The sequence below is a fragment of the Aspergillus foveolatus genome (assembly GCF_047715535.1).
Source record: "Aspergillus foveolatus strain CBS 279.81 unplaced genomic scaffold BDW70scaffold_38, whole genome shotgun sequence".
NCBI classification, from domain to species: domain Eukaryota; kingdom Fungi; phylum Ascomycota; class Eurotiomycetes; order Eurotiales; family Aspergillaceae; genus Aspergillus; species Aspergillus foveolatus.
The window spans coordinates 145837-166085 of NW_027396102.1; the positions used below are offsets into that span (position 1 = coordinate 145837).

General features: G+C 50.5%; 9 protein-coding genes and 1 non-coding gene across 10 annotated transcripts; 5 read left to right on the plus strand and 5 right to left on the minus strand.

Moving 5' to 3' along the window:
- Positions 1-3: 3 nt before the first annotated feature.
- Positions 4-1174, minus strand: BDW70DRAFT_161612 (PQ-loop repeat-containing protein; the record flags this gene model as incomplete). The annotated part of the gene is made up of 2 exons (XM_073741002.1): positions 4-1060; positions 1119-1174. The coding sequence occupies 2 exons, from the start codon at positions 1172-1174 to the stop codon at positions 4-6; spliced, it is 1113 nt and encodes a 370-aa protein (XP_073594318.1).
- Positions 1175-1603: 429 nt separating this feature from the next.
- BDW70DRAFT_139764 (putative SIR2 family histone deacetylase) lies at positions 1604-2804 on the plus strand. The gene has a single exon (XM_073737472.1). The coding sequence runs from the start codon at positions 1619-1621 to the stop codon at positions 2768-2770; it is 1152 nt and encodes a 383-aa protein (XP_073594319.1). The 5' UTR covers positions 1604-1618; the 3' UTR covers positions 2771-2804.
- Positions 2805-3010: 206 nt separating this feature from the next.
- Positions 3011-4294, plus strand: BDW70DRAFT_139765 (cyclin-dependent serine/threonine-protein kinase phoA). Its single transcript, XM_073737473.1, has 3 exons — positions 3011-3197; positions 3258-3281; positions 3363-4294. Exons 1-3 carry the CDS (start codon positions 3015-3017, stop codon positions 4272-4274), a joined length of 1119 nt encoding a protein of 372 aa, XP_073594320.1. The 5' UTR covers positions 3011-3014; the 3' UTR covers positions 4275-4294.
- Positions 4295-4812: 518 nt separating this feature from the next.
- Positions 4813-6805, plus strand: BDW70DRAFT_139767 (putative cAMP receptor-like protein). The gene is made up of 4 exons (XM_073737474.1): positions 4813-5649; positions 5701-5902; positions 5949-6449; positions 6498-6805. The coding sequence occupies exons 1-4, from the start codon at positions 5393-5395 to the stop codon at positions 6750-6752; spliced, it is 1215 nt and encodes a 404-aa protein (XP_073594321.1). The 5' UTR covers positions 4813-5392; the 3' UTR covers positions 6753-6805.
- Positions 6806-7025: 220 nt separating this feature from the next.
- On the plus strand, positions 7026-7797 carry BDW70DRAFT_161616 (PMF1/NNF1 family protein; the record flags this gene model as incomplete). Its single annotated transcript, XM_073741003.1, has 2 exons — positions 7026-7423; positions 7503-7797. 2 exons carry the CDS (start codon positions 7026-7028, stop codon positions 7795-7797), a joined length of 693 nt encoding a protein of 230 aa, XP_073594322.1.
- Positions 7798-7851: 54 nt separating this feature from the next.
- On the minus strand, positions 7852-9446 carry BDW70DRAFT_151600 (uncharacterized protein; the record flags this gene model as incomplete). The annotated part of the gene is made up of 2 exons (XM_073739311.1): positions 7852-9109; positions 9211-9446. The coding sequence occupies 2 exons, from the start codon at positions 9444-9446 to the stop codon at positions 7852-7854; spliced, it is 1494 nt and encodes a 497-aa protein (XP_073594323.1).
- Positions 9447-9822: 376 nt separating this feature from the next.
- On the minus strand, positions 9823-9895 carry BDW70DRAFT_t131. Its single transcript has one exon. It is a non-coding gene; the product is annotated as a tRNA-Arg (tRNA).
- A 1022-nt stretch (positions 9896-10917) lies between these two features.
- BDW70DRAFT_151601 (uncharacterized protein) lies at positions 10918-12009 on the plus strand (the record flags this gene model as incomplete). The annotated part of the gene is made up of 6 exons (XM_073739312.1): positions 10918-10962; positions 11052-11166; positions 11217-11287; positions 11374-11592; positions 11634-11900; positions 11950-12009. The coding sequence occupies 6 exons, from the start codon at positions 10918-10920 to the stop codon at positions 12007-12009; spliced, it is 777 nt and encodes a 258-aa protein (XP_073594324.1).
- Positions 12010-14666: 2657 nt separating this feature from the next.
- On the minus strand, positions 14667-15835 carry BDW70DRAFT_169329 (uncharacterized protein; the record flags this gene model as incomplete). The annotated part of the gene is made up of 6 exons (XM_073742655.1): positions 14667-14714; positions 14883-14989; positions 15076-15216; positions 15273-15333; positions 15397-15494; positions 15589-15835. The coding sequence occupies 6 exons, from the start codon at positions 15833-15835 to the stop codon at positions 14667-14669; spliced, it is 702 nt and encodes a 233-aa protein (XP_073594325.1).
- A 2369-nt stretch (positions 15836-18204) lies between these two features.
- BDW70DRAFT_169331 (uncharacterized protein) lies at positions 18205-19594 on the minus strand (the record flags this gene model as incomplete). Its single annotated transcript, XM_073742656.1, has 1 exon — positions 18205-19594. The coding sequence occupies exon 1, from the start codon at positions 19402-19404 to the stop codon at positions 18205-18207; it is 1200 nt and encodes a 399-aa protein (XP_073594326.1). The 5' UTR covers positions 19405-19594.
- Positions 19595-20249: the final 655 nt, after the last annotated feature.

Here is a 20249-nt window from a genome sequence, read left to right on the forward strand (position 1 = left end):
AGGTTAAGAAACAACCATCGTGGACCGTGCATTGTTATCCTTGTACATGAAGAACTGGATAAATATGCACATATCCAAGAACAACGTGCCAAAGCTCCCAACCAGCCAGGACAAGTTCACGAGAATATATCTCCCGTAAAGCTTCCCTACTTCACCAGGCTCACAGTGGCGTGGTCGTTCACAAATAGGGGAGTAAGCGAGAATGGAGAGCACGTATGTTAGATTCCCGATACAGGCGAAGAGGAAGAAGAGCAAAGAAACGCCATCCGTAGATTTCCGCTTGTAGTTGAGCATGATTTGAGGGAGGCGGGAGCCGAGATATAGCACTGCGCAGAGATAACCAAAGACCTGGCCAAGTGTGTCGAACGAAATGGGGTTGGTATCGGCCGGTTTGCGGTGGTGGTGCGTTGTGTGTTTACCAGGCGTTGCTGGCGCAGAGAGGCTCACGTACCAACCTAGTATTCCGGCTACGCAGACAAGCGCCACGGCGCACAGATTGAACAGGACGGCTTGCAGGGTTGAGGTGGTTTTTCTTTTGCCAGATGCTGAGGGCTCGACGAAGGGGATTGCGGGGGAGAGGTGCGTCCCGTCGACGGAGTGCCTGCGGTGTCGGGCGTGGCTTGGTGCGAGGAGGGGAGCTGAGGAGGCGTTGTCATCGTGGTGAGAGGTAGCTGCGCTAGTTCCAGCGTCATAATGTTGGGTTTCGTGATTGGGTAGGAGAGATGTCCGCTCGGTCGGTTTTCTCGCGATGACCGGGGACGGGGTCTCGATTTCATCGGGCTCTTCTGGCGTCAATGCTGTAGAGACGTCGTCATTGAACGTAAATCCGCGGTAGTAGAGGCATTGCGCTAGTAGCACGATGTCGGCGAGGGTGTAGTAGACCGCCAGGATTATCATCGTCGGCAGAACACCCTGCAGTACTGAACCCAGGATGTTGAAGACATCGCCTGCGAGCCACACAACGAGAAAAAGGAGGGAAAGACCGTCTGCGGAGCCCCGGCTGAAGTTTTCGATGATCTGGGGGGAGAAAACGACGACCCAGCAGGCAATTGAGATAGAACTAGATAAAATGGTCAGTGTCTGGGGTGACAAGGCGCAGGCACGGTAACGGTACACACCCACATATCCCACTTAGGGCCTCGAGGTCGATATTGGGAGTCTGAGGAGGAAACATATTAGACGGGGTGTGTGACAGTATCCCACTTATAGCTCATAGATCATTGACCGTACAATTGCAAAGCAAAGGAAAATCCGGGGTTGAAAAAGTCTCTTCTTTAGGGTTGTGACGTAACTTTTATTATTATTTGGACCGTTTGTGCTCATGCTGTAACTCCACATCTTCGGTTGCTCTTCTGATATCAATAATGCTAACTATGGTCTAGTTCAGTATACAGCCTGTATATCTTGATAGATTAATTTTTTTTTCCCTAGAGTACAGCTGGAGTTCGCATCTGCGACAAAGCGTTCTTGGAAACAGCATGAGCGTCATGTGACTTTCTTTAGTCAGCCTGACGTGGAGGTGGATCCTGAGCCAGCGGCGACAACTCCGATGATTTCTGAAGTATTTAGAGCTTTGCCCGTTATCATACTTAGTGCCAAACATGTGTACTACTGCTCGATGACAGCCTCAGCGATCCGAATTCCCTTCACCGGCCCGTTGCCTCCACCGATCATCGTTCCAGCGTCCGCTAGCTCAGTGTCCGGGGCAATTGATGCCTTCCTTAACTTCCTGACCGCCCCACCGTCTCCCTACCTGCGCGGAGTTGATGTCGGACGGAATTCCCAGACCGTCCTTTTGACTGGGGCCGGAATTTCAGTAGCATCTGGATTGTCCGATTACCGAGGAGAGAACGGCACCTATGTGACGAACAAGAGATATCGTCCGATTTACTTCCATGAATTCGCGACGCGACATGAATCCAGGAAGAGATACTGGGCTCGCAGCTTCATCGGATGGCCGGGGCTTCTGAAGTCGAAGCCAAACTCGACTCACTGGGCGATTAGAGATCTGGGCGCCAAAGGCTACGTTAGCTCTGTAATTACGCAGAATGTCGACTCCTTCCATCCAATCGCTCATCCTGAGATTCCGTCGATTGAACTTCACGGGTATTTGAGGTCCGTTGTCTGTTTGAGCTGCAGTAACCAGTTTCCGAGATCCGAGTTTCAAAAGTCCCTCGAGAGGCTTAATCCGTCCTGGGCAGAATTTCTAGCGAGGATGGTTGATATTGGGGCTCTTGACACGGACAACCCCGAGGAGCAAAGGCGCAGAGGATTGAAACTCAACCCGGACGGAGACGTTGAGCTTCCAGAGGCACCGTACTCCACATTTCGATACCCTTCGTGTCCAACTTGTCTGGAAAAGCCTCCTCGACTTGCGGATGGTACTCCGGCCAGAGTTGAGGTTGAGAAAGACGGCGCCTGGCTGCCGACCTCGGAGGCAGGTATCCTGAAACCTGCGGTAATCATGTTCGGAGAGAACATTGAGCCGCCAGTGAAGCTGGCTGCCGAAGAAGCCATTGACGACGCGGGGAGATTGCTCATACTCGGCACCTCTCTAGCCACATACTCCGCATGGAGGTTAGTGGAAAAAGCCTACAAGAGAGGAATGCCCATTGGCATCATAAATATTGGAGGCGTTCGAAACGAATCCGTTCTTTTCAAGGAAGCAGACAAAGGCAGCGATTTGTTGTCACGGTACACTCGCTGCAGTCTTCACTCGGACACCATTCTGCCGTCTGTTGCATCTCAACTTCCTAGCCTTTCGCGCTAGATTTATACATTCCGAACAGTAGACTAGATATAAATTACGTCCCCTAGACAACTATTCTCAGAATTAAAATACACAAATTCAAACTTTAGAATGGTTTCAATAAGTGATTGAAGAGAGTGCCGCTGGGCAGATAATTATAGCACTAGAACGATAGGCGCCGGGCGGGGAGGCCAGACCCGTGCTCTACTTACGTACGTTGGGAGTCGAGGGGCCGCGGCGACGAAATGACCACCGCAAAACTGACATGACTTCGCAGTGGCCAACATCATCCTCTTCCTCCCTGTTGGATATTGTCTCAAATCTCGCTTCGCCAAAGTCTTTGCTTTTTAACGCTCATCACACCAATCCCCCTCCTTCCCTGCCGTCTCAACGCGCACCAACGATGGATAAGTCGCAACAGCCCAGCTCGTTCCAGCAGCTGGAAAAGGTGAGATCCGGCGCATATCTGCGCTTATATACAATAAACTAACTGACTTTTGATTATCAGCTCGGAGAGGGTACATATGCCACTGTACGTTGACGTCCATCTCATTCCAAGCTCACTATATGTCTCTTAATGACTAGAACCATCCATACTAATGAGAGCCTACAGGTCTTCAAAGGACGAAACCGGCAGACAGGCGAACTTGTCGCCCTGAAAGAAATCCACCTCGATTCCGAAGAGGGAACGCCATCTACTGCCATTCGCGAAATCTCGTTGATGAAAGAGTTGAAACATGAAAGTATCGTATCACTCTACGATGTGATTCACACGGAGAACAAGCTCATGCTTGTGTTCGAATATATGGACAAGGATTTAAAGAAGTATATGGACACTCGGGGCGACCGAGGGCAGTTGGATCAAGCGACCATCAAGTCGTTCATGCACCAACTTATGAGTGGTATCGCTTTTTGTCACGACAACCGAGTCCTACACCGAGATCTGAAGCCGCAGAACTTATTGATCAATAAAAAAGGGCAATTAAAGCTGGGAGATTTCGGACTTGCTCGCGCATTCGGCATTCCCGTGAACACATTTTCAAATGAAGTCGTGACGCTCTGGTATCGTGCTCCCGACGTCCTTCTCGGCAGCAGGACATATAATACAAGTATCGATATCTGGTCGGCTGGCTGTATCATGGCAGAGCTATATACAGGCCGCCCCTTGTTTCCGGGAACAACCAATGAGGACCAACTGCAGAAGATTTTCCGTCTGATGGGGACACCCTCTGAACGCTCTTGGCCAGGGATCTCCCAGCTGCCGGAGTACAGGGCCAATTTCCACGTATACGCAACACAGGACCTTGGCCTCATCCTTCCCCAAATTGACCCGCTCGGTCTCGATCTGTTGAACCGAATGCTGCAACTACGACCGGAGATGCGAATTGACGCCCATGGCGCTCTGCAGCATCCGTGGTTCCATGATCTTCCGCAGCTCCAGGCACAGTTGCAGCAACAACAACAGCAGCAGCAGCAGCAAATGGCCGGATATGGAGGGATGATGCCATCGCAACAAGCGTATTAGCTGTTTCGCGATGATTCAACGATATATGCTTTGCGTTGCGATTTATGGAATCAATTTTTTTTTTTTTTTTTTTGTTTTTCGGTTGCTTAATTCGTAGCAAGACATAAGAGGACTAGTTTTAGATAGAAGAGCATGGCGTTGACTCGACAGATACGGAGTAATGGAATGAACTATTTTTTCGAGCCTCAAGATATAGGATCGATGCCACTAAGGTACTTCGCCGCACAGCATTGCATGGACCATCAAACAGTCTAGGCTCTCGGCCGTCCAACAACGCCCGCAAGAGAAGTTGCTTCTTTGTCAAATTTGATCGAATTTGAAAGGGATAGACCATGTTTTGTTTTTCCACAAATGACAAATTCCATGGCAATAATCACTGTTATTGGGCGGACCTTGGGTACACGACAGGAGCTTTGTCCATCCGATCTGCGGGGAAATCGATCCTCATCCAACAAGCAATCAACACATCCCGTTTTGTGGCGAACTGGCAATGCAACTGATCACCTTTTGCTCCGGTCTTTGGTTCCTCTTCTGAGCGGTCTCTTCCGCCCTTGACTCCTTGTCCTTTGAGCCACGGCCTGGGGGTCGTCCGCCTATAATGACCATTTTCTGGCACTGATGGCGTTTCAGGTCGCCCACATCCCCGTTCGTGGGAGCAACTTGCCGCAATTTGCCTTGGCCCAGTATCAACAACTCCTGACAGGGCCTTTTAAAATTGATCGCTGACCGCTGCTCGCAGTGCGGATGTATCCCCGCAGTCCGGATTCAAAGTTCGACATTCTGGTCGGATCCAAAACTCTTACTCTGTTGGTTTGTTAATATTATTGGACGTAATCCATGTCAAGGCTGCACATTGGACACTCTCTCAGCAGGCTGGACCATTGATCGAAACGAACGGATCCGGGGCCGGGGGCGAGACTCGTAATACGGATCAATAATAATGTGATATATTATTGACCCGATAATTCCTCCTGCAGGTGTGACTAGGAGCTCGCCCTAGATCAGCCGCTCCGCTCACGCTTGTGTCATTCTTCCTACTTACTTTTTGTCTCTTTTCTTCGCTCTGGCTGTTTAGATTCAAAGATGTAAACATTCATCTTACAATCAGTCATGTTGCCATGTCTTTGTCGGCAGGTCAGCTCTTCGCCATCTCGGCTACGGAACGGACGTGCTCCACGGTCTCGCTGTTCGCAACCAGCATCATAATCGTCTCGTTTGTCTCCTCTCGGTCGTTTCGCAAGCCCATAAATCGCTTGGTGTTCTATGCCTCGTTTGGCAATATCATGGCCAATGTGGCTACTCTCATCTCGCAGTCTGGTATATGGGCGGGCACGAATAGCAATTTATGCCAGATTCAGGCTTTCTTGATACAATGGTGTGTAGTATGAACCACAAGGCGTGCGCTCTGTTGACATGATATCGTCAGGTTCATGCCTGCAGACGCTTTATGGACCTTCGCTATGGCCTTCAACGTCTACCTCACGTTCTTCAGAAAATACAATTCCGAACAACTGCGCCGCCTGGAATGGAAGTACGTCATGTTATGCTACGGCCTGCCGTTTATCCCCGCGTTTACATACTTCTTCATAAGAACCGAGTCTCGAGGCAAGGTGTACGGTTCGGCTATAGTATGTATACTGATATTGCGTGTAACGAGGTTCTGACGGATAGCAGCTTTGGTGCTGGGTCGCGCCGTCATGGGACTTTCTCCGCATTGCAGTCTTCTACGGACCGGTATGGTTTGTGATCTTCGTGACGCTGGCTATCTACGCGCGAATAGGCGAACTCGTTTGGCGAAGGAGGCGACAGCTCAAGGAAGTTGGCGGTCTTGATACAACACTTGATGTGTCAATTCCCGATGACCCGCCCTTTTCCAAAGTTACCGAGATTCGAATAGAGAGGGAAAATGTTGCTTCTTACCGTTCAGAGGCCGGTCCTTCTACTGAGCAGGGTCCTCCTTTTTCATGTGCACAGTCAATTCCTCGCCCGTACTCCGTCAATGTCCAGGCCGGATCTAGTCAGCTAGAACTGGACGCGATACGCAGCGAAGAACATTTTGACGGCCCTCCAAACCGTGAATATCGCAGCTCGAGTACAGCGTCGGAGGTAAACACTGCGGCTTGGGCATATACCAAATATGCGATGCTATTTTTTGTGGCTCTGCTCGTTACCTGGGTAATATACCCTTCTTACAGTCTCTGTGTACAGAACTGATATGAATAGGTCCCATCAACAATCAACCGCGTTTACGCGTTCATTCGCCCCGACGCATCGAATTTTGGCTTAAACTATGCATCGAGCTTTGTCCTCCCGCTGCAGGGATTTTGGAATAGCCTGATATATGTTTCTATATCATGGCGGTGCTTTAAACCGGCTCTCTCTGGCCTACGTAATCGCCTGTTGTGGTATACACACCTCGGTGCAGGTCACCGGCGGCCGTCGAGTGGACATGATAGCACTCGCCGGTTGACGAACTAGGATTGGGTCGTGTAGAGTTATTAGAAAATAGTACTTTTAATGGTCCAAAAGCAGATTGATTTTTTTTTTTTTTAATGTTTTTGAACGTCATTGTAATATGCTTCGCCAATGTCTATATAGAGCACGTGATCAACGCGTTTACCAGTTTGCTCTACGCGCCGCGACTTGACATAAAACACACCAACTCGACATCACTAAGAGTCTAATACACCTCCTGCTTCCTCCACTTGCTCGATCAACATATTCAATCCGAACAAAAGAACTAAATTCAAAATGGCCCCAGAGCCGAACAGTCCCTTACGAGACGACGAATCGCCCTCTCCACCCCCTCAACCACCCATTGCCCAAACTCCCGGCCCCCGCGTTACCCGCCTGCAAGAGATCTACGCACAAGCACTCGCGCGTACACTCCGCGCAAACTCGTACGCTAATTTTGCCGCCTGTTTTCCCACACCCGCAAAACATGTCCCGGCCAGTCTGGAGAATGTGTGGCGCCAGCTGAATGCGAAGTTGGAGGAGAGCGCCAAGGCCGAATTTGAGGAGATTTTAGCTGAGAGGGATGCGATTGCGCAGTTGAATGAGCTGGATCGGTTGGTTGGGGAAGCGAGGGCTAGGAGAGATGCTGCGGCGGCGGCGGGTGAGAACGGGAACGGGGAGAAGGAGAGAGTTCCGTACGTTTTTGCCCTGTTTTTGTTGGAATTGGCGTTTTCATGAGAGAATCGCAGTGCTAATGGGCTCTGGAACTGACAGACCGCACACCTTACCTCCGGATATGTTGTTTAGGGCTCATTTAACGCCGCAGTTGGAGAAGACGAAGGCCGTTTTGGATGAGAAGATACAAGCTACGGAGACGGAGAATCTGGAACTTGCACAGCGGGTGCAGACTCAGCGCGCTGAAATTGAGCGCTTGCTGGCTGGTTTAGAAACAGTTGTTGCGGATGTGGAGGGTGCTGCTGCCGCAGCGACGGAGTACGGGAGCCAGAATCATCTCCGCGAGGAGGCTATGCAAATGAACGAGGAGGTTAAGGCTGTGTCGGAACAATAATGGTGTGCAGCCTGGCTACTTGAACACTGTTTTGGTACTATTTTGGGTATCTATCTACGACAACAGCGCTTCCATGTCAGGCCCGCTAACCCAGCCTTCCTCTACCATGTCCTCGGCAACCTGCAGCAGCTCCTTGGGCGCTGAGCCCTTGAGTTGGGCGAGTTTCTCCTTCTGGCCTTCGATAGCGGCTGCGATTGCTTCTTTGCACGTTCCATCGCGCTCCTCGTCAGCACCTCCGTCTCTTCGGGCTAATGCGGCGGCGCCTCGATAGTACGTTTGAGCATTTCGAAGGAGAGTCGCGCCGTACTGCTGCGCCATGCTGTGTTCCCACGGCGCGAAACCGAGTCTCCACCTGCTCATTTCAGTATCGCCTCTCGCGAGGTGAATCTTGGGTAGGTTTTCGGCATCTGGGAGTTTGGACGCTTTGGTTAACACGTCTATGGCTGTGGATAATGCTTGCCATCGGAGGCCAAGTGACTTTTTAAGGGCTTCTGGGTCGTGGGGCGGTTGTTCTGCCGTGGCTGTGTTGAAGGAAATCAGCGCATCAGCTTTAGCGCACAGGCCTTCTGGGTCCGCTGATATGTCCAGATCTCCAAATGAGGCCACCACGACGCCGTGATATGTTGCCACGTCTATGCGTCCGCTTCGGTATAAGACTTCATTTAGCGCGGCGTTGAATCTCGCCCGGGACAAATTCACTTCATAGTGGCGGTTCGAGCCTTCAACGAGTGTGGAAAGCTTCTTCTGGAGCGAATCTCTAGAATACTCCTCCGCCCATTTAAGCCCAACGCCCGGATCGAACGCCAGGAGGTTGCAAAGTGTCGAAAGAGCATCTAACTGCGCAATAGCGGTATCCACAAGCGTATCCTTCGTCACTGGCTCGACAACAGCAGCCCATTGCTCCTGCTCTGACTCCTTCGACTCAACATCTGGACTCTCTTGCATCTGCGTGGATTCCTGCACCTGCTCCATACGCCCCACCTCGCCAGACTCCATCTGCCTAATCTGCTCCTGCATCTCAGTATATTTCAGCTCCTGGAGTACAAGACATCGCTGAAACAGCTCGATCGCCTCCTGCAAGAACTTTGCAGCTTGGTTAAGGTCTTCCTCGACCGGACGCTTCGTATCAGTGACAGTCTCCGCAAGACTCGTCAATACCTGCGCCGTGTTGAATAGTGCATCTGCATTGTCCTGCTCCAATGCTAGGGCCTCCCGGTGCGACTGCAAGGCTACGCGTAAGGCTTCACCCAGCGGAGTTGACACTTGCGCTGCAAGTCGTGGATGCTGCGTGATCTCGTATTGGACTCTCGCTCTGTGCAAATACAATACCAGTTAGCGTTTACACAAGGCATATACTCCATCTATTCTCCACACTCTGCGGGAAGATGCAGGCTCGAGAATACATGAACATACTTGTTATAAGCTAGATCAAACGCAGTAGGATGTCTTTGTAACCCCTCGTCATATGTAGCAATGGCGCGCATAAAGAAACGTAGTGATTTAGCTGCATCGCCGGCTCGCCATTTCTCTCCTGCTTCTTCTTGTTCAACTCCGACAGCTAGGAATTCATCTGCTGTCCGAGGGGCCTGCTGCTGCGCGGACTTTTTCTTCGACTTTGTCTCCTTGAGGAAGGACTTTGCTTTCGGCATTATAGCAAATTAGCACCAGGTACACAATGCAGAAGAAAACAGGGGTATCTGCTTCAGCCTATATGAGACAAACAGTAAAGGGCAGCTGAGAGGCAGAGGACCGATGAAATAATGCCAGATGACGTGCAGTATTTTTCTGATATCCCCGCCAATGTCGATAGTGCCGGCCTTGATCCCACCGCTTTATCGACCGCTTACGGTCCGCGGGGATACTCTAGAAAGGTAACCAGTAACTAGTCTCGGCATGCCGAGCCTCACCTGCAAGCGTCCGATTACTCGGCATGCCGAGCGGGTCCGTATGAAAAAATCAACCACCCACCATATCCACATACTACGCCCACTGGTATTTCTGGCTGGAGAAAACGGGAGCAAAAAATGACCTACGCAGGGCTCGAACCTGCAATCTCCTGATTCGTAGTCAGACGCCTTGCCAATTGGGCCAGCAGGCCTTGTTGATATGTTATTTGAGAATTTCGCCATTATAGCAGAACACTGTACAATGGACCAAAAGTCGTTGACACTTAATCTAGCCCTAAGAGTTTGGGCGACTGTACAATGCATGTACTTATTACCCAAGTGGTGATGCTCGGCTGCCCTCGCAGCCCTCGCAGCCTAGGACTTTCAAGCATATATGGCGAGAATGAATGATTGACAGTCTCATAACGGTGAACCCGCGAATATATAATCGCTTCCTATACATGTGTTGGCCCACATGCAGCACACGGAAATGACCAATATTCACTCATGCCTAATCAACAGTATAACATACAGGCGAGTCGGATATGGCGAGACGGTGCTCAATATCGTAAGTATGGAGGGAGATGCTAGTGTTACCAACCCAAATCTTCCCGGGAATAAGCATTGTACCGGCTTTTTCGGTTTTTCTGTAGTTGGCATGCCTTCTTACTACCAGTGTGGATGTAGAAGCTTGACCAAAGTAAAGTACGTATCCATCCTTAGACGCGCTTTCTCCAGTTCGTCTTAAACCTGTCTTGTGATAGATCAAAGGGCCGTCCGATACTCAGTTCCAATGATAATATTGAACTCCTTAATACAAAAATTGTCAGTCTTGAACAGGCTAGCCGTTCATTATAGCACAATAAATACCAATAAACACATAACACGGAATCCCAATGTGGTGACGGTCCCTTGCATATGCCAGTTCACGCTGATGAGATACTGCATGCACACGACTTCATGACCACTATGGATATCCGATCTGTACCAATGGGAGTCATTGTAGCACTTTTTGTCCCTTCAGGATGTGGGCATATTCAAGACTTCAGAGTGCTGGTGGAGATGAGATCAAATCATACACAATCACCCCTTGTCGCTTTCTAGGACGCACGCCATACCTGCATGTTTCTTTTCGACTGATGTTGGTAGTTTACTGGTAACTGTTTACAAGCAAAGTAAGACCGAGTTGAAATTAGGAGCGCAATACAGTGCGCAGCGGGCACAGGATGACATGATGACAAATGCCAGGATACTCACCTCTGAGGCTGAGAGGACGGGGGTATATTATGTGTTTCTTCGAACAGTACCCTGACTTTAACCATCAGCTCTATCATCCATTTGGGAGGCACAAAAATCCCGACACTCAAGCAAACAAAACCGACACAAACGCGATGCCCAACGTCCTCGTCCTTTGGCGGCTCCGGCTACATCGGCCTCGCCCTTTCCCAGTCCCTCAAGAGCTCAGGAAACTACTTCTTCTGGGGTACGGCGCGCACCCCCAAAAAATCCAGACTCCTGCTTAGAATGAGAGAGCCCCATCACGAACAGACATAACCGACCCCAAGACCCTCAGCAACATCATTTTAGAGAACGACATCGACATTGTAACTGATATTACATCTGCCTACGAACAGGCTCTTATATCTGCAAGATGTCATTGAAGGTGCTACGACTCGTGGGGATGCACTAGCGGATGAGAATCTCGTTGGTCCTCAGTGGGTTCGCTTATTGCTCTGGGTCTTGGGTCTATGGTTTTCCCTCAGAGCGGGTCAGCGATCTGTCACCCCTTGGGCGTGCCTGTATCTCAAAGGATAAGGTAGCTACGACTGTGACATGGCGCCCAGCACACGAGCAAGCCATCCTCGCCGCACGGGATATCATAGATGTTCGCCATCCTAGTAGCTCATGGGTCTGGAGTGCATGATGGAGCGGAATATTAAAGCAAAGCAGGACAAAAACAACACCGATACAATCCAAATCCCAGTCTATACAACTATTCGCACTGGGATAGTTCACGTCGACAGTGTGGCGGCTGGCTTCCATGCAGCTATTGACCGGATTGACGGCAGGCTTGGTGGCTGGTTTGTGTTTGATCTGGTGGCGGAGACTATTGGCATTCAGGAGATTATTGTAGGGATTAAAGCTGCGCTTGGGTTGGCGGCGGAGGTGGCGTATACTGGTACCCACGGAGATGCCTTCCTAGAGGCGATAGGTTTAGTAAAAGTAATGCGGCAGGATCAAGGGCTGTGCTTGAACTTGAACCAAGAAGAAGGATCTCTTGCTGAACCTCCCCGTCTATGTTCGCGCATGCGAGGCGGCACAGTAATAACGATATGATTATTCGTCTGACTCACAAGTGAAGGGAGTCCATTTATCCACAGAGTACCAAGCTGAGCCTCTGATAAGACAACGAAGGATCGGATGAGCTGTCGGTTGTCTTTGTTCAAGCCGCCGAATGTATTGCTTAAATGGACATCCGGTTCCAGCACAACGAGGAACATACGTAAAAAACCGAGGATCACGCAAATGCGGGCTGTCCAGCAAGGCCGATGCACAGCGGGAGGCGTGCTATGATGGTGCTGTCACTTGCTAGAGACGGTATTACGCCTATGCTAACATGGCTACTCGCAGAAATTACCAGTCAAATCGATATAGGAAATTGACAAGGTGAGGAGGAACTTACGTCGACAAACCTAATCCATGATACTGCACTCGGAAACTAGAATGAGAGGAGCTTCCTGGTAATAGTCTGGCAACGGCCGATTGTGCTAACTCAGCGGTGACTGCACAGGAGACAGCACCAGGCACAGACCACGACTGACGGCTTTGCTATTAGTCCACAGTCGGGTGACTCATCCTGGTATTGGACGTTGCAGCTATCTCGACAGGCTTGCTTTCTCTGTATTATTACTGCCCGAGAACTAGAACTTGAATTCAAGAATACGGAAGGAGAAACAAAAAGCCCATACAGCCGTTTCCTAAGGCTGTGGCAACTTGGGCCGATCTGGTCAGCGTTGATAACGGCTGTTGCTTGCTTTTATCAATATATAAAGCTGCAACTGGAAACGCTGTACGTAAATCCTTCCATCTCCACCTGGCTATGCTCAAGCACCCGCTTTTTCGTAGTTCTAATATATAGTGAGGTTACAACATGCCCTCACAGAAAATAGCCAGCGAAGTACAAACAATCAATAAACATTAAGTATTCGCTGCACTGCGGTCTTAACTGGGGAGCCACGTTATAGATAAGGACCACATAGGTTAGATTAAGAACACAAGATCGAATCAGCTGTGTGACAGGCTATGACACGGTCGTCCCCGCCGTGAGATCGATGACAAACGAGCTTCATGGGCCAGACAGTTGCGGCGCCTGACGACTTGACAAGCCGGTTCTACTTCTTCTTGCGCAGGCATATAGTTGGTGGGGGTGGGTGACAGATGGTTGAGGCAGCCTAGGGCTGTGGGGCCGTCGTCGACTTAGGGCTGGATTGGAGTCGGTTCAGGACATTCGCTACTGGAGAACTGTACAAGATCATCCGACGTGCTGCAACTCTTTAGCTGATGTTTCCCCTCTTCTGATGGCCGCACTACTAGTAAGTCTAGTTCAAGCCTGTCGGCCCGGACAAAGGATATACCTGGAATGTGCAAGCCATTCACCATAGTGCAAGAGGGAGATGGAGTGATTATCGTCAACATCAACATACAGACCAAGACCTGATAGCGTCTTGAAATCTCTCATATATTAATGAAATCGCACCCTCATTCCTTTCATCTATGAGAATTCGCTGTTTTGCAGCACCTAATGGCATATTCCCGATTCTTGTCTATTGTCTCGAGATCGAGCCCCTTGCCTTCAATGAGATAGAGCCTGGACCCGCGCGGTCTGAGTCCACTGCGGCCACATATGCGACCTAAGCAAAGTGTGAAAAAGCTACAGAACCGTACAGTGGGAGATCGGGGCCCAATGTCATTATGTCATCTGGCTCAGGAACGCAGAAGCGTTCAAATTACTCCATCATCCCAGTCGCTCATACTTTGACCGAACCGCATAATCAGTAATATACCAAGAATCGATTCCATTACTTTTCTCTTCTTTTCTTTTCTTCTTTCCTCACAGTCATGTTCGTCAGCATACCCTAAATTTCCACCGTCGGTTGGGCGAATTGGAAGAAGTTTGGGTTGAAGACGGGGCTGACGGGTAACGCATATGGATGAGAATCATGCCGGACTGAAGCGGTCACAGGACGCAGAGTTTTGGCAGTCACATTCGGTCAAGCAGTCTGACATAAGGGGGACATAGGTGGCCTCCAAAGCGAAGCGCGGCTGCGTGCTTCTCATCGTTCGGCTCCGAGCGGGTGGGCTCTCAGTCGTACTAACGTGCATCTGGGTCGTCCCTTGAGACCGCAGAGGCTCCATGCGGTTTATCCCAGCTCCCAGAAGTGCGTAACAATGAGTCGAGAGCCGCAAGCCTTTGGGTCGGTAGCACTACCCCGAAAAGTGAGTTGAAAGATTATTGGAAAACCGACACCGGTCTTATTTTGGTACTTAATCACGAACTGCTACTAGCCGGATGCTGAGTTACGAGGCAACCTTCCAATTTCCAGGTGCTATTATGTGTCCATGGGTCAATCGAGTCAGCTCGTACTCGTCTGACTCTTCAACTTGGTCAATCGGGATCGACCTCGAGCAGGAGGCCAAGGGGCCATCTGAGGCTCGGTCCACTATCGCACTCCTTGAAAACACGAGCGCACCAACTGCCACCAGGTGGCTAGAGCTAGATTAGATACAGATCTGCCCTTTCTATAATACGTCGCTGTCGTTAACAGTTCTAGTTTACGTGTGTGCTAAAGTCGACTACATATGCGGCCTTGAATAGAGTATCCTACCTAGTGTCTCGCCTTTCGAAGTGTTGATATACCCTTGGATCACTTTCGATATACGCTCGACTAGTTCACGTTTCCGTAATTGTGGCAGCGGACCACCTTAGCCCGGATACACAACGAACTGGGGCAGGGCTTTCTGAGCCTCTGGCTACAATGTAATAACAAACCGCTGGAACCGTTAACAGGTAGAACCTGCACCTCATTAAACGTACTATTACTATCTCCGAGCTGATTACCCTAATTAAAGTCTAACCCTTCCGACGGATTCTTCCATGCAGTATACTTCATCCCCCCAAAGCCGCTAGTCATTCCTCACCTCATAAAAGATGCTGAATACTGGAATATCAACGCCAGTCCGGAGCCCCATTTCATCGAGTATCTCGGAAGCCCTCACGATCCCGATCTCGTGCGACGCCGCAGCCGCTGGATTTGCACCCACGTATGTCAGCTAAGTGTCGCCCCATGCAGGTGGACCATCGTTTAAAGCAAGATAAGACAGGTAAGCTTACGGAATGGCTCCCCAACATCACAGCGCCAGTTCTTCCACGAGATGGCGGTTTCATTTGCAATGACAGTCTGCTGTCCGGTGACGCTCTGCCACATGCCGTTAAAGCTGCCTCCGCCGCCGGGGACTTCGACGACTGGTGGATCTATCGTGATAGTATAAGCCCTGCTTTGGTTTCTGGGAGACGCGGGCTCAGCTTACTCGGACTCTGTTGATACACTTGAGTGAACGAGCCGTCAGGTGAGGTCGTCCATTCTACAAGCTGAAGCAAAAACACGTCAGCAGACCTGGTTGTCCATGCCCAAGAAGTAGAATGGGTGCATACATCTTCAGTAAACAGATAAGATCCGGCATTGGGTACCGTGAAGTTGAACGTGCGCGTCGCACCAGGTACATGGCCATCGCCCGTCACCCTGATAGGGACTAAACCCTGGAGGGTCAAGTTGAAAATTACAAGCGGCCCTTAACGCTCAGTTGCTATAAGTAAATGGAAAATGACAGAGCAGGAGGAGCATACAATCTCCCAGGACGCGTTGCACGTCAATGGCGGGGGCGCCGATGATGCCGAAGGTGGTGAGGTTCTTGAAGGTGGTACCGGGCGGGCATCTGCAGGGCCTGTACACCTCGTTACATGGAGGAAGGCCATGGTTCGGCCGCGGCCAGGGGTGGCCTGTAGACTGGGAGTCTGGGGGATGGGGGGCGGCTGCCGCAGTGACTGCGAGGACCAACAGAGTGGTCAGGGTAACGAGGCTATGGAAGAGCATGATGAAATTCTGTACAGCAGAAGCAGAAAATTCATACTCAACAGTCACTAGAAGACAGCGTGCTTTATATGGCATCGGTTATCAGTCATTTTTTTTTTATTTATCTTCCTGTTCCTACTCGTATCCGAAGAGGCCTTACCATCACCCTGGTTCAAAACATGGCGTTACTTCGGTCTCCGAATCATGGATCTATTAGAGGTGTTGCGGGGCTACTGTAGGTTGGGATCGCTTCTGGGCAGCCAACAGATCCTAGCAGAGGTGGGCTTTTTATAGCTGCCAACCAGGCTTGTCTCGCCTTATATTGCTTTTTTTTAGCAGGGGTTCGGGTATAGATACCTGATGAAGTCAGGAAATGTACCTGGCAGTCCGAGTTAGCCGATTGATCTCAGACAGTTTTGGGAGTATACTCTTACCAGAAAATGTATATTCCAAAGGGGGAAGCGATAGCCTTTGGCAGGTGTGCTTTCTGGAGCTTAAGTTTATTCTCGGATCGCCTTATTCTATGTTTAGGCCTTGATACGGGCGTGTTTCGTGGCGCCTCAAGAGTGACGGTGGCATGGGCAGTCTTGCCGACGTGGCCGGCTGGTCAAGAATCAAATATGGTGTAGAATGGTCTGGGATCGCCTCTTGTTTTGATTCCGATGTTGGTTTTTCTTTTGCAGTGGCCAGCCGATCTTGAATCAGGTCACGGATGATCATCCAGACTTAAGACACTGCGGCTTATACTCGTCCAGTCCAGCCAATGGGTGATAACGATCATATGAAAAAGGGCCAGAAAATTTCATTCACATCGCTGGAGTAGCTCAGCCTGGGGTTTGGAGCTATCTAGTGAGAGAGAGAGAGGGAGGGAGGGAGGGAGAGAGTGTGCTATGGTTATTAAGAAATGAGTCAAGTATAAGCTCTGGCCACTGTTCAGGCGGCCCATTTTCACCCTCATTGATCCTCCTCGCCAAAACAGGTGCAGTAGATTGGGTTTATCACAAAACAGTTCATTCCTCCCCAGAACCGTAGCTGCTGCCAATAGCTCACTTTTCAGCAGTCAGTATTTGGGGCTCCTGCTCGTTGGGATAGTGCTATGACTGACACTGAAACAGGCGGAAATTAGTTGCGGCAGCGAGACTGCCTCAGCCGGGGTAGAAAGGCGGAACTTTCTGCTGTCAAGTGAGTCCGTATGTCTAGTGGCTTTCAATTAGTACTTTTGGTTTCTAATTACTGACGTAGCGAACGCTACTCGCATTTCGTACACCCCACGTATCGTGGTTAATCTCCGGCTTGGTAGTATGGCTCTACTTCCAGAACACAGGCAGTCGGCTGCCCACAATCGAGCGACGCTTCCCTGCTTGGGTGTGTAAGACCTGGACCGCAATATGCGGTCGTTCACCCTTATCCTCGAGCTAGGGCCTTGTTCATTTCCATGAATTGATCCTATAACATCTATTTGTGGCAATCTTGTTGATAACCCTAGTTCAGGCAGCGATGCAGCGGTTTCCTTCCAGCTGACAGTGATATTGCTGGTTCTGCGCTGCACGAGGATCCAGCAAGAGTCAGTCAACCTTCTTACTAATGACGTCTAAGCTGCAGGTAACGCACCTTCCACAATCTCTTCACAAACATCATTTTATGCTTGGAGTGTCCGGTTGCGGCGCCAGCCGGTCACTCGAACGGACGGTCTTCCCCCCAGCGCCGAGGCTCACGAACAACGCTTGATTGGAAGCCGCCCTTTCTCTAAATAGAAATGAGGCTCATATCTGAATGAATATTTCCCTGCATCCCCTATTAGGCTCCTGGACTCGTTCATGTGTGTGGTTGCGTAGAGGCCGTCAGATACTCTGGTCCGATGTTGTGGCACCACAGTCGAGATCTGTATCAGCCTTGTCTTGGCTAATATCAGTATGAAGGGGATGATGGAGTCTGGAAGTTGACGGAGGCCATGCACTTCCCAATGAGTCGGTGGGTGGCCGCGGTGCCAGCTGAATCCGCTGGCGCTGAGATAGGCGTCCCCGCTACTGCGGGTAAGCTTATTCCCTCGCGATCCTTAGCCATGTGTGAATGGAATACAGTCCTGTCTTGTCTTATCTGCAGGACTCATCTTAAGCGAAGTCTAAAATGCCCAGCTGATGCGGCTGCGACATGCACCTGTGTCACGTAAGGCAAATAGACAGCGCATTCCAGATGCAACAGGATGGATTCATCAAAGAACTTTGGCTGCCATCAAGGTCTTGCTTCTGGAGTCTGCCTTCGGGAACCAAAACAGCTTGGTCAGGTGGGTGTCCACAGTGAGTGTCCTGACCCACAGATACAATTAAAGTGATCCTTCTTACCCATGAACGGCTCACGGCTCTCTTCTGGCGCTGGTTTCCTTCTTGAGACTATCTAAAACCCAATCGCCTCTCAAAATCCTTCCACCCCTCACCGATTGGCTGAATGAACGTCGAACTCCTCGAGCTCTCGTCCATTTCCTGAACTCCATTGACTAGATACAACGGCGTCATCTCGCCGTCATCGCTGAAGAAGATCTTTGCTCTCTCTCTTCTCTTCAGTGTCTGGACAGTCCCATCCGTATAAGTGACTGTTGAGTTAAACGCTTCGTGCAGATGCCAGTGCCACGGCCCCGCCAGCTCCCTCGCAAACACATGGGTTCCCACCCGCGGCCACTTCTGCCCATCGTGTTCGACAAGGTCAATCATCCAGTGTGCGAGCGCGTGCCAGTGGCCGCGTTTATCGCGCCATAGGAAGCTGTCCTCTGTCCACGTGGTACTGTATTCACTCGTGTTCCAGCTTTGCGTGTGAACAAGCTCGTATGCGCTTTTAAAGTCGTCGGCGAGGAAGATGGCGATGTCTTCCACTGCTAGGGCGATCATGCTTGTCGGCTTTTCTGGCGTCCACAATGGCCAGGGCGAGGGGTTTGTCGAGTGGGGGTCGGTTGAGGCCAACACTAGCTCAAATGGTGTCCATGGGCCCCTGATGTCCTGCGCTGATGAGACGGAGATGTTATTTGGCCACTGCTTGTAGCTGATACTGGAGCATTTCTGACGCGGCTGCTCCTCGTCGTCCGCGCCGATGCTGTATAGCAGGTACCTTTCATCCGCGGGGCTCCAAATAACCTCCGGATTATGCCGGAATGGCTCGCTGATACTGTCTACGTAGTGATATGGACCCTGCGGTCCGGTCCTTGATTCCGCGCGTATGATGAACGAGAAAGGTCTCCACCCGCTCAGTCCGCATCCGGATGCGAACTGTGAAGCAACAAGGTGGAAAAGCCCCGGATCGTGCGGGTCTTGTAAGATTGTTCCACCCCAGGAGGAGTTGCCATATGGGCCGAGGTGGCTCGGGTCGACTGCATCGGCGGAATGGTTGTAGCCGTTGTTCTTGATTGCGGGTCGGAGATCAAGATGTCCGCAGTCCTCACCGAACCATCCGGGGTCGCACTTGCAGACTTTCCCGCCTGACTTGTCCCATGGCCACCGATGGCGGCAGAGACCATTGAGGCTGCAGTCTTCGTCGGTTTCGCATGCTTTGGCTGTCGCGAAGACAGCGAGACAGTAAGCTAGAAGGCTGAGGAGTTGCATGGTGGATCAACGGGAGCTTGATCCATGCAGAAATCTGCCCGTTACCCAGGCGGGTCCCTCCGCGTAGATATACACAGGGAACACGCTTTCTGGAGTCGTTGTTTGGTGGATAATATAGTACTCCATAGCGCGGGGCCCCGCATCCGCCAAGCCTCGTGTCTACTTAGTCCGTAGAGAGTAGGAATATAGTGAGGATAAACTGAACGCTGGATGTGTCCCCTCTTCCAATTCGCCAGCAATAGTCATTGGTAGTGCCAGAATTTAACGGTATTCCCGTCCATTTAAGTCTGAGCAACATGGGGGTTTGGAGTAAGTATAAGCAGAGACGACCAGCCCAAAGGTTCGTAGTGAGAAGTCGACTTCGTCCACTACACAGCAATTATATTGCGTCCTTTGCGCCTTTGCTGCAAAAGCTACAACCGATGATGGCTCGCATGTGACATAGCAGAACCCGATAGCCGAAAGAATAGGGCCCATAGGGCTAGCGACCATATGAACCATCTGGACTCAATTGCTGACATAACCAAACCTTGAATAAGACTAAGTTGTCAATTCTGATTCAAGCCGCCCAATGACCGAGAGTCAGCGAGAGTATGAAAGTGGTGCCAAGCAAGATGCTCAAAAACTAAGAATACTGATTCCGTATGTCACTATCACTGAGTTTTAGACTCTTATTGTCGACATTGTTTATTTAAACATGGAGGATGGAGGATTGAGAAATTATCGGAAACAGCCCGACCGACCTCACGAGTCAGACAGACGGTTTGTGCCTAAAGGAGAAGGAAGGTGAGGTCGCAAAGGAATTTCCCCGATGTAATGATCAACATTTGGATTGATCTACAATC

What these genes read in the sequence shown, in the direction of transcription:
- BDW70DRAFT_139764 (XM_073737472.1), top strand. Translation starts at nt 1,619, where the DNA reads ATGACAGCCTCAGCGATCCGAATTCCCTTCACCGGCCCGTTGCCTCCA.
- BDW70DRAFT_139765 (XM_073737473.1), top strand. Translation starts at nt 3,015, where the DNA reads ATGACTTCGCAGTGGCCAACATCATCCTCTTCCTCCCTGTTGGATATT. An exon ending in CGTTCCAGCAGCTGGAAAAG is followed by an intron (nt 3,198 to 3,257) that starts GTGAGATCCGGC and finishes TTTGATTATCAG; the next exon opens with CTCGGAGAGGGTACATATGC. An exon ending in GAGAGGGTACATATGCCACT is followed by an intron (nt 3,282 to 3,362) that starts GTACGTTGACGT and finishes GAGAGCCTACAG; the next exon opens with GTCTTCAAAGGACGAAACCG.
- BDW70DRAFT_139767 (XM_073737474.1), top strand. Translation starts at nt 5,393, where the DNA reads ATGTCTTTGTCGGCAGGTCAGCTCTTCGCCATCTCGGCTACGGAACGG. An exon ending in AGGTGTACGGTTCGGCTATA is followed by an intron (nt 5,903 to 5,948) that starts GTATGTATACTG and finishes GACGGATAGCAG; the next exon opens with CTTTGGTGCTGGGTCGCGCC. An exon ending in TGGCTCTGCTCGTTACCTGG is followed by an intron (nt 6,450 to 6,497) that starts GTAATATACCCT and finishes TGATATGAATAG; the next exon opens with GTCCCATCAACAATCAACCG.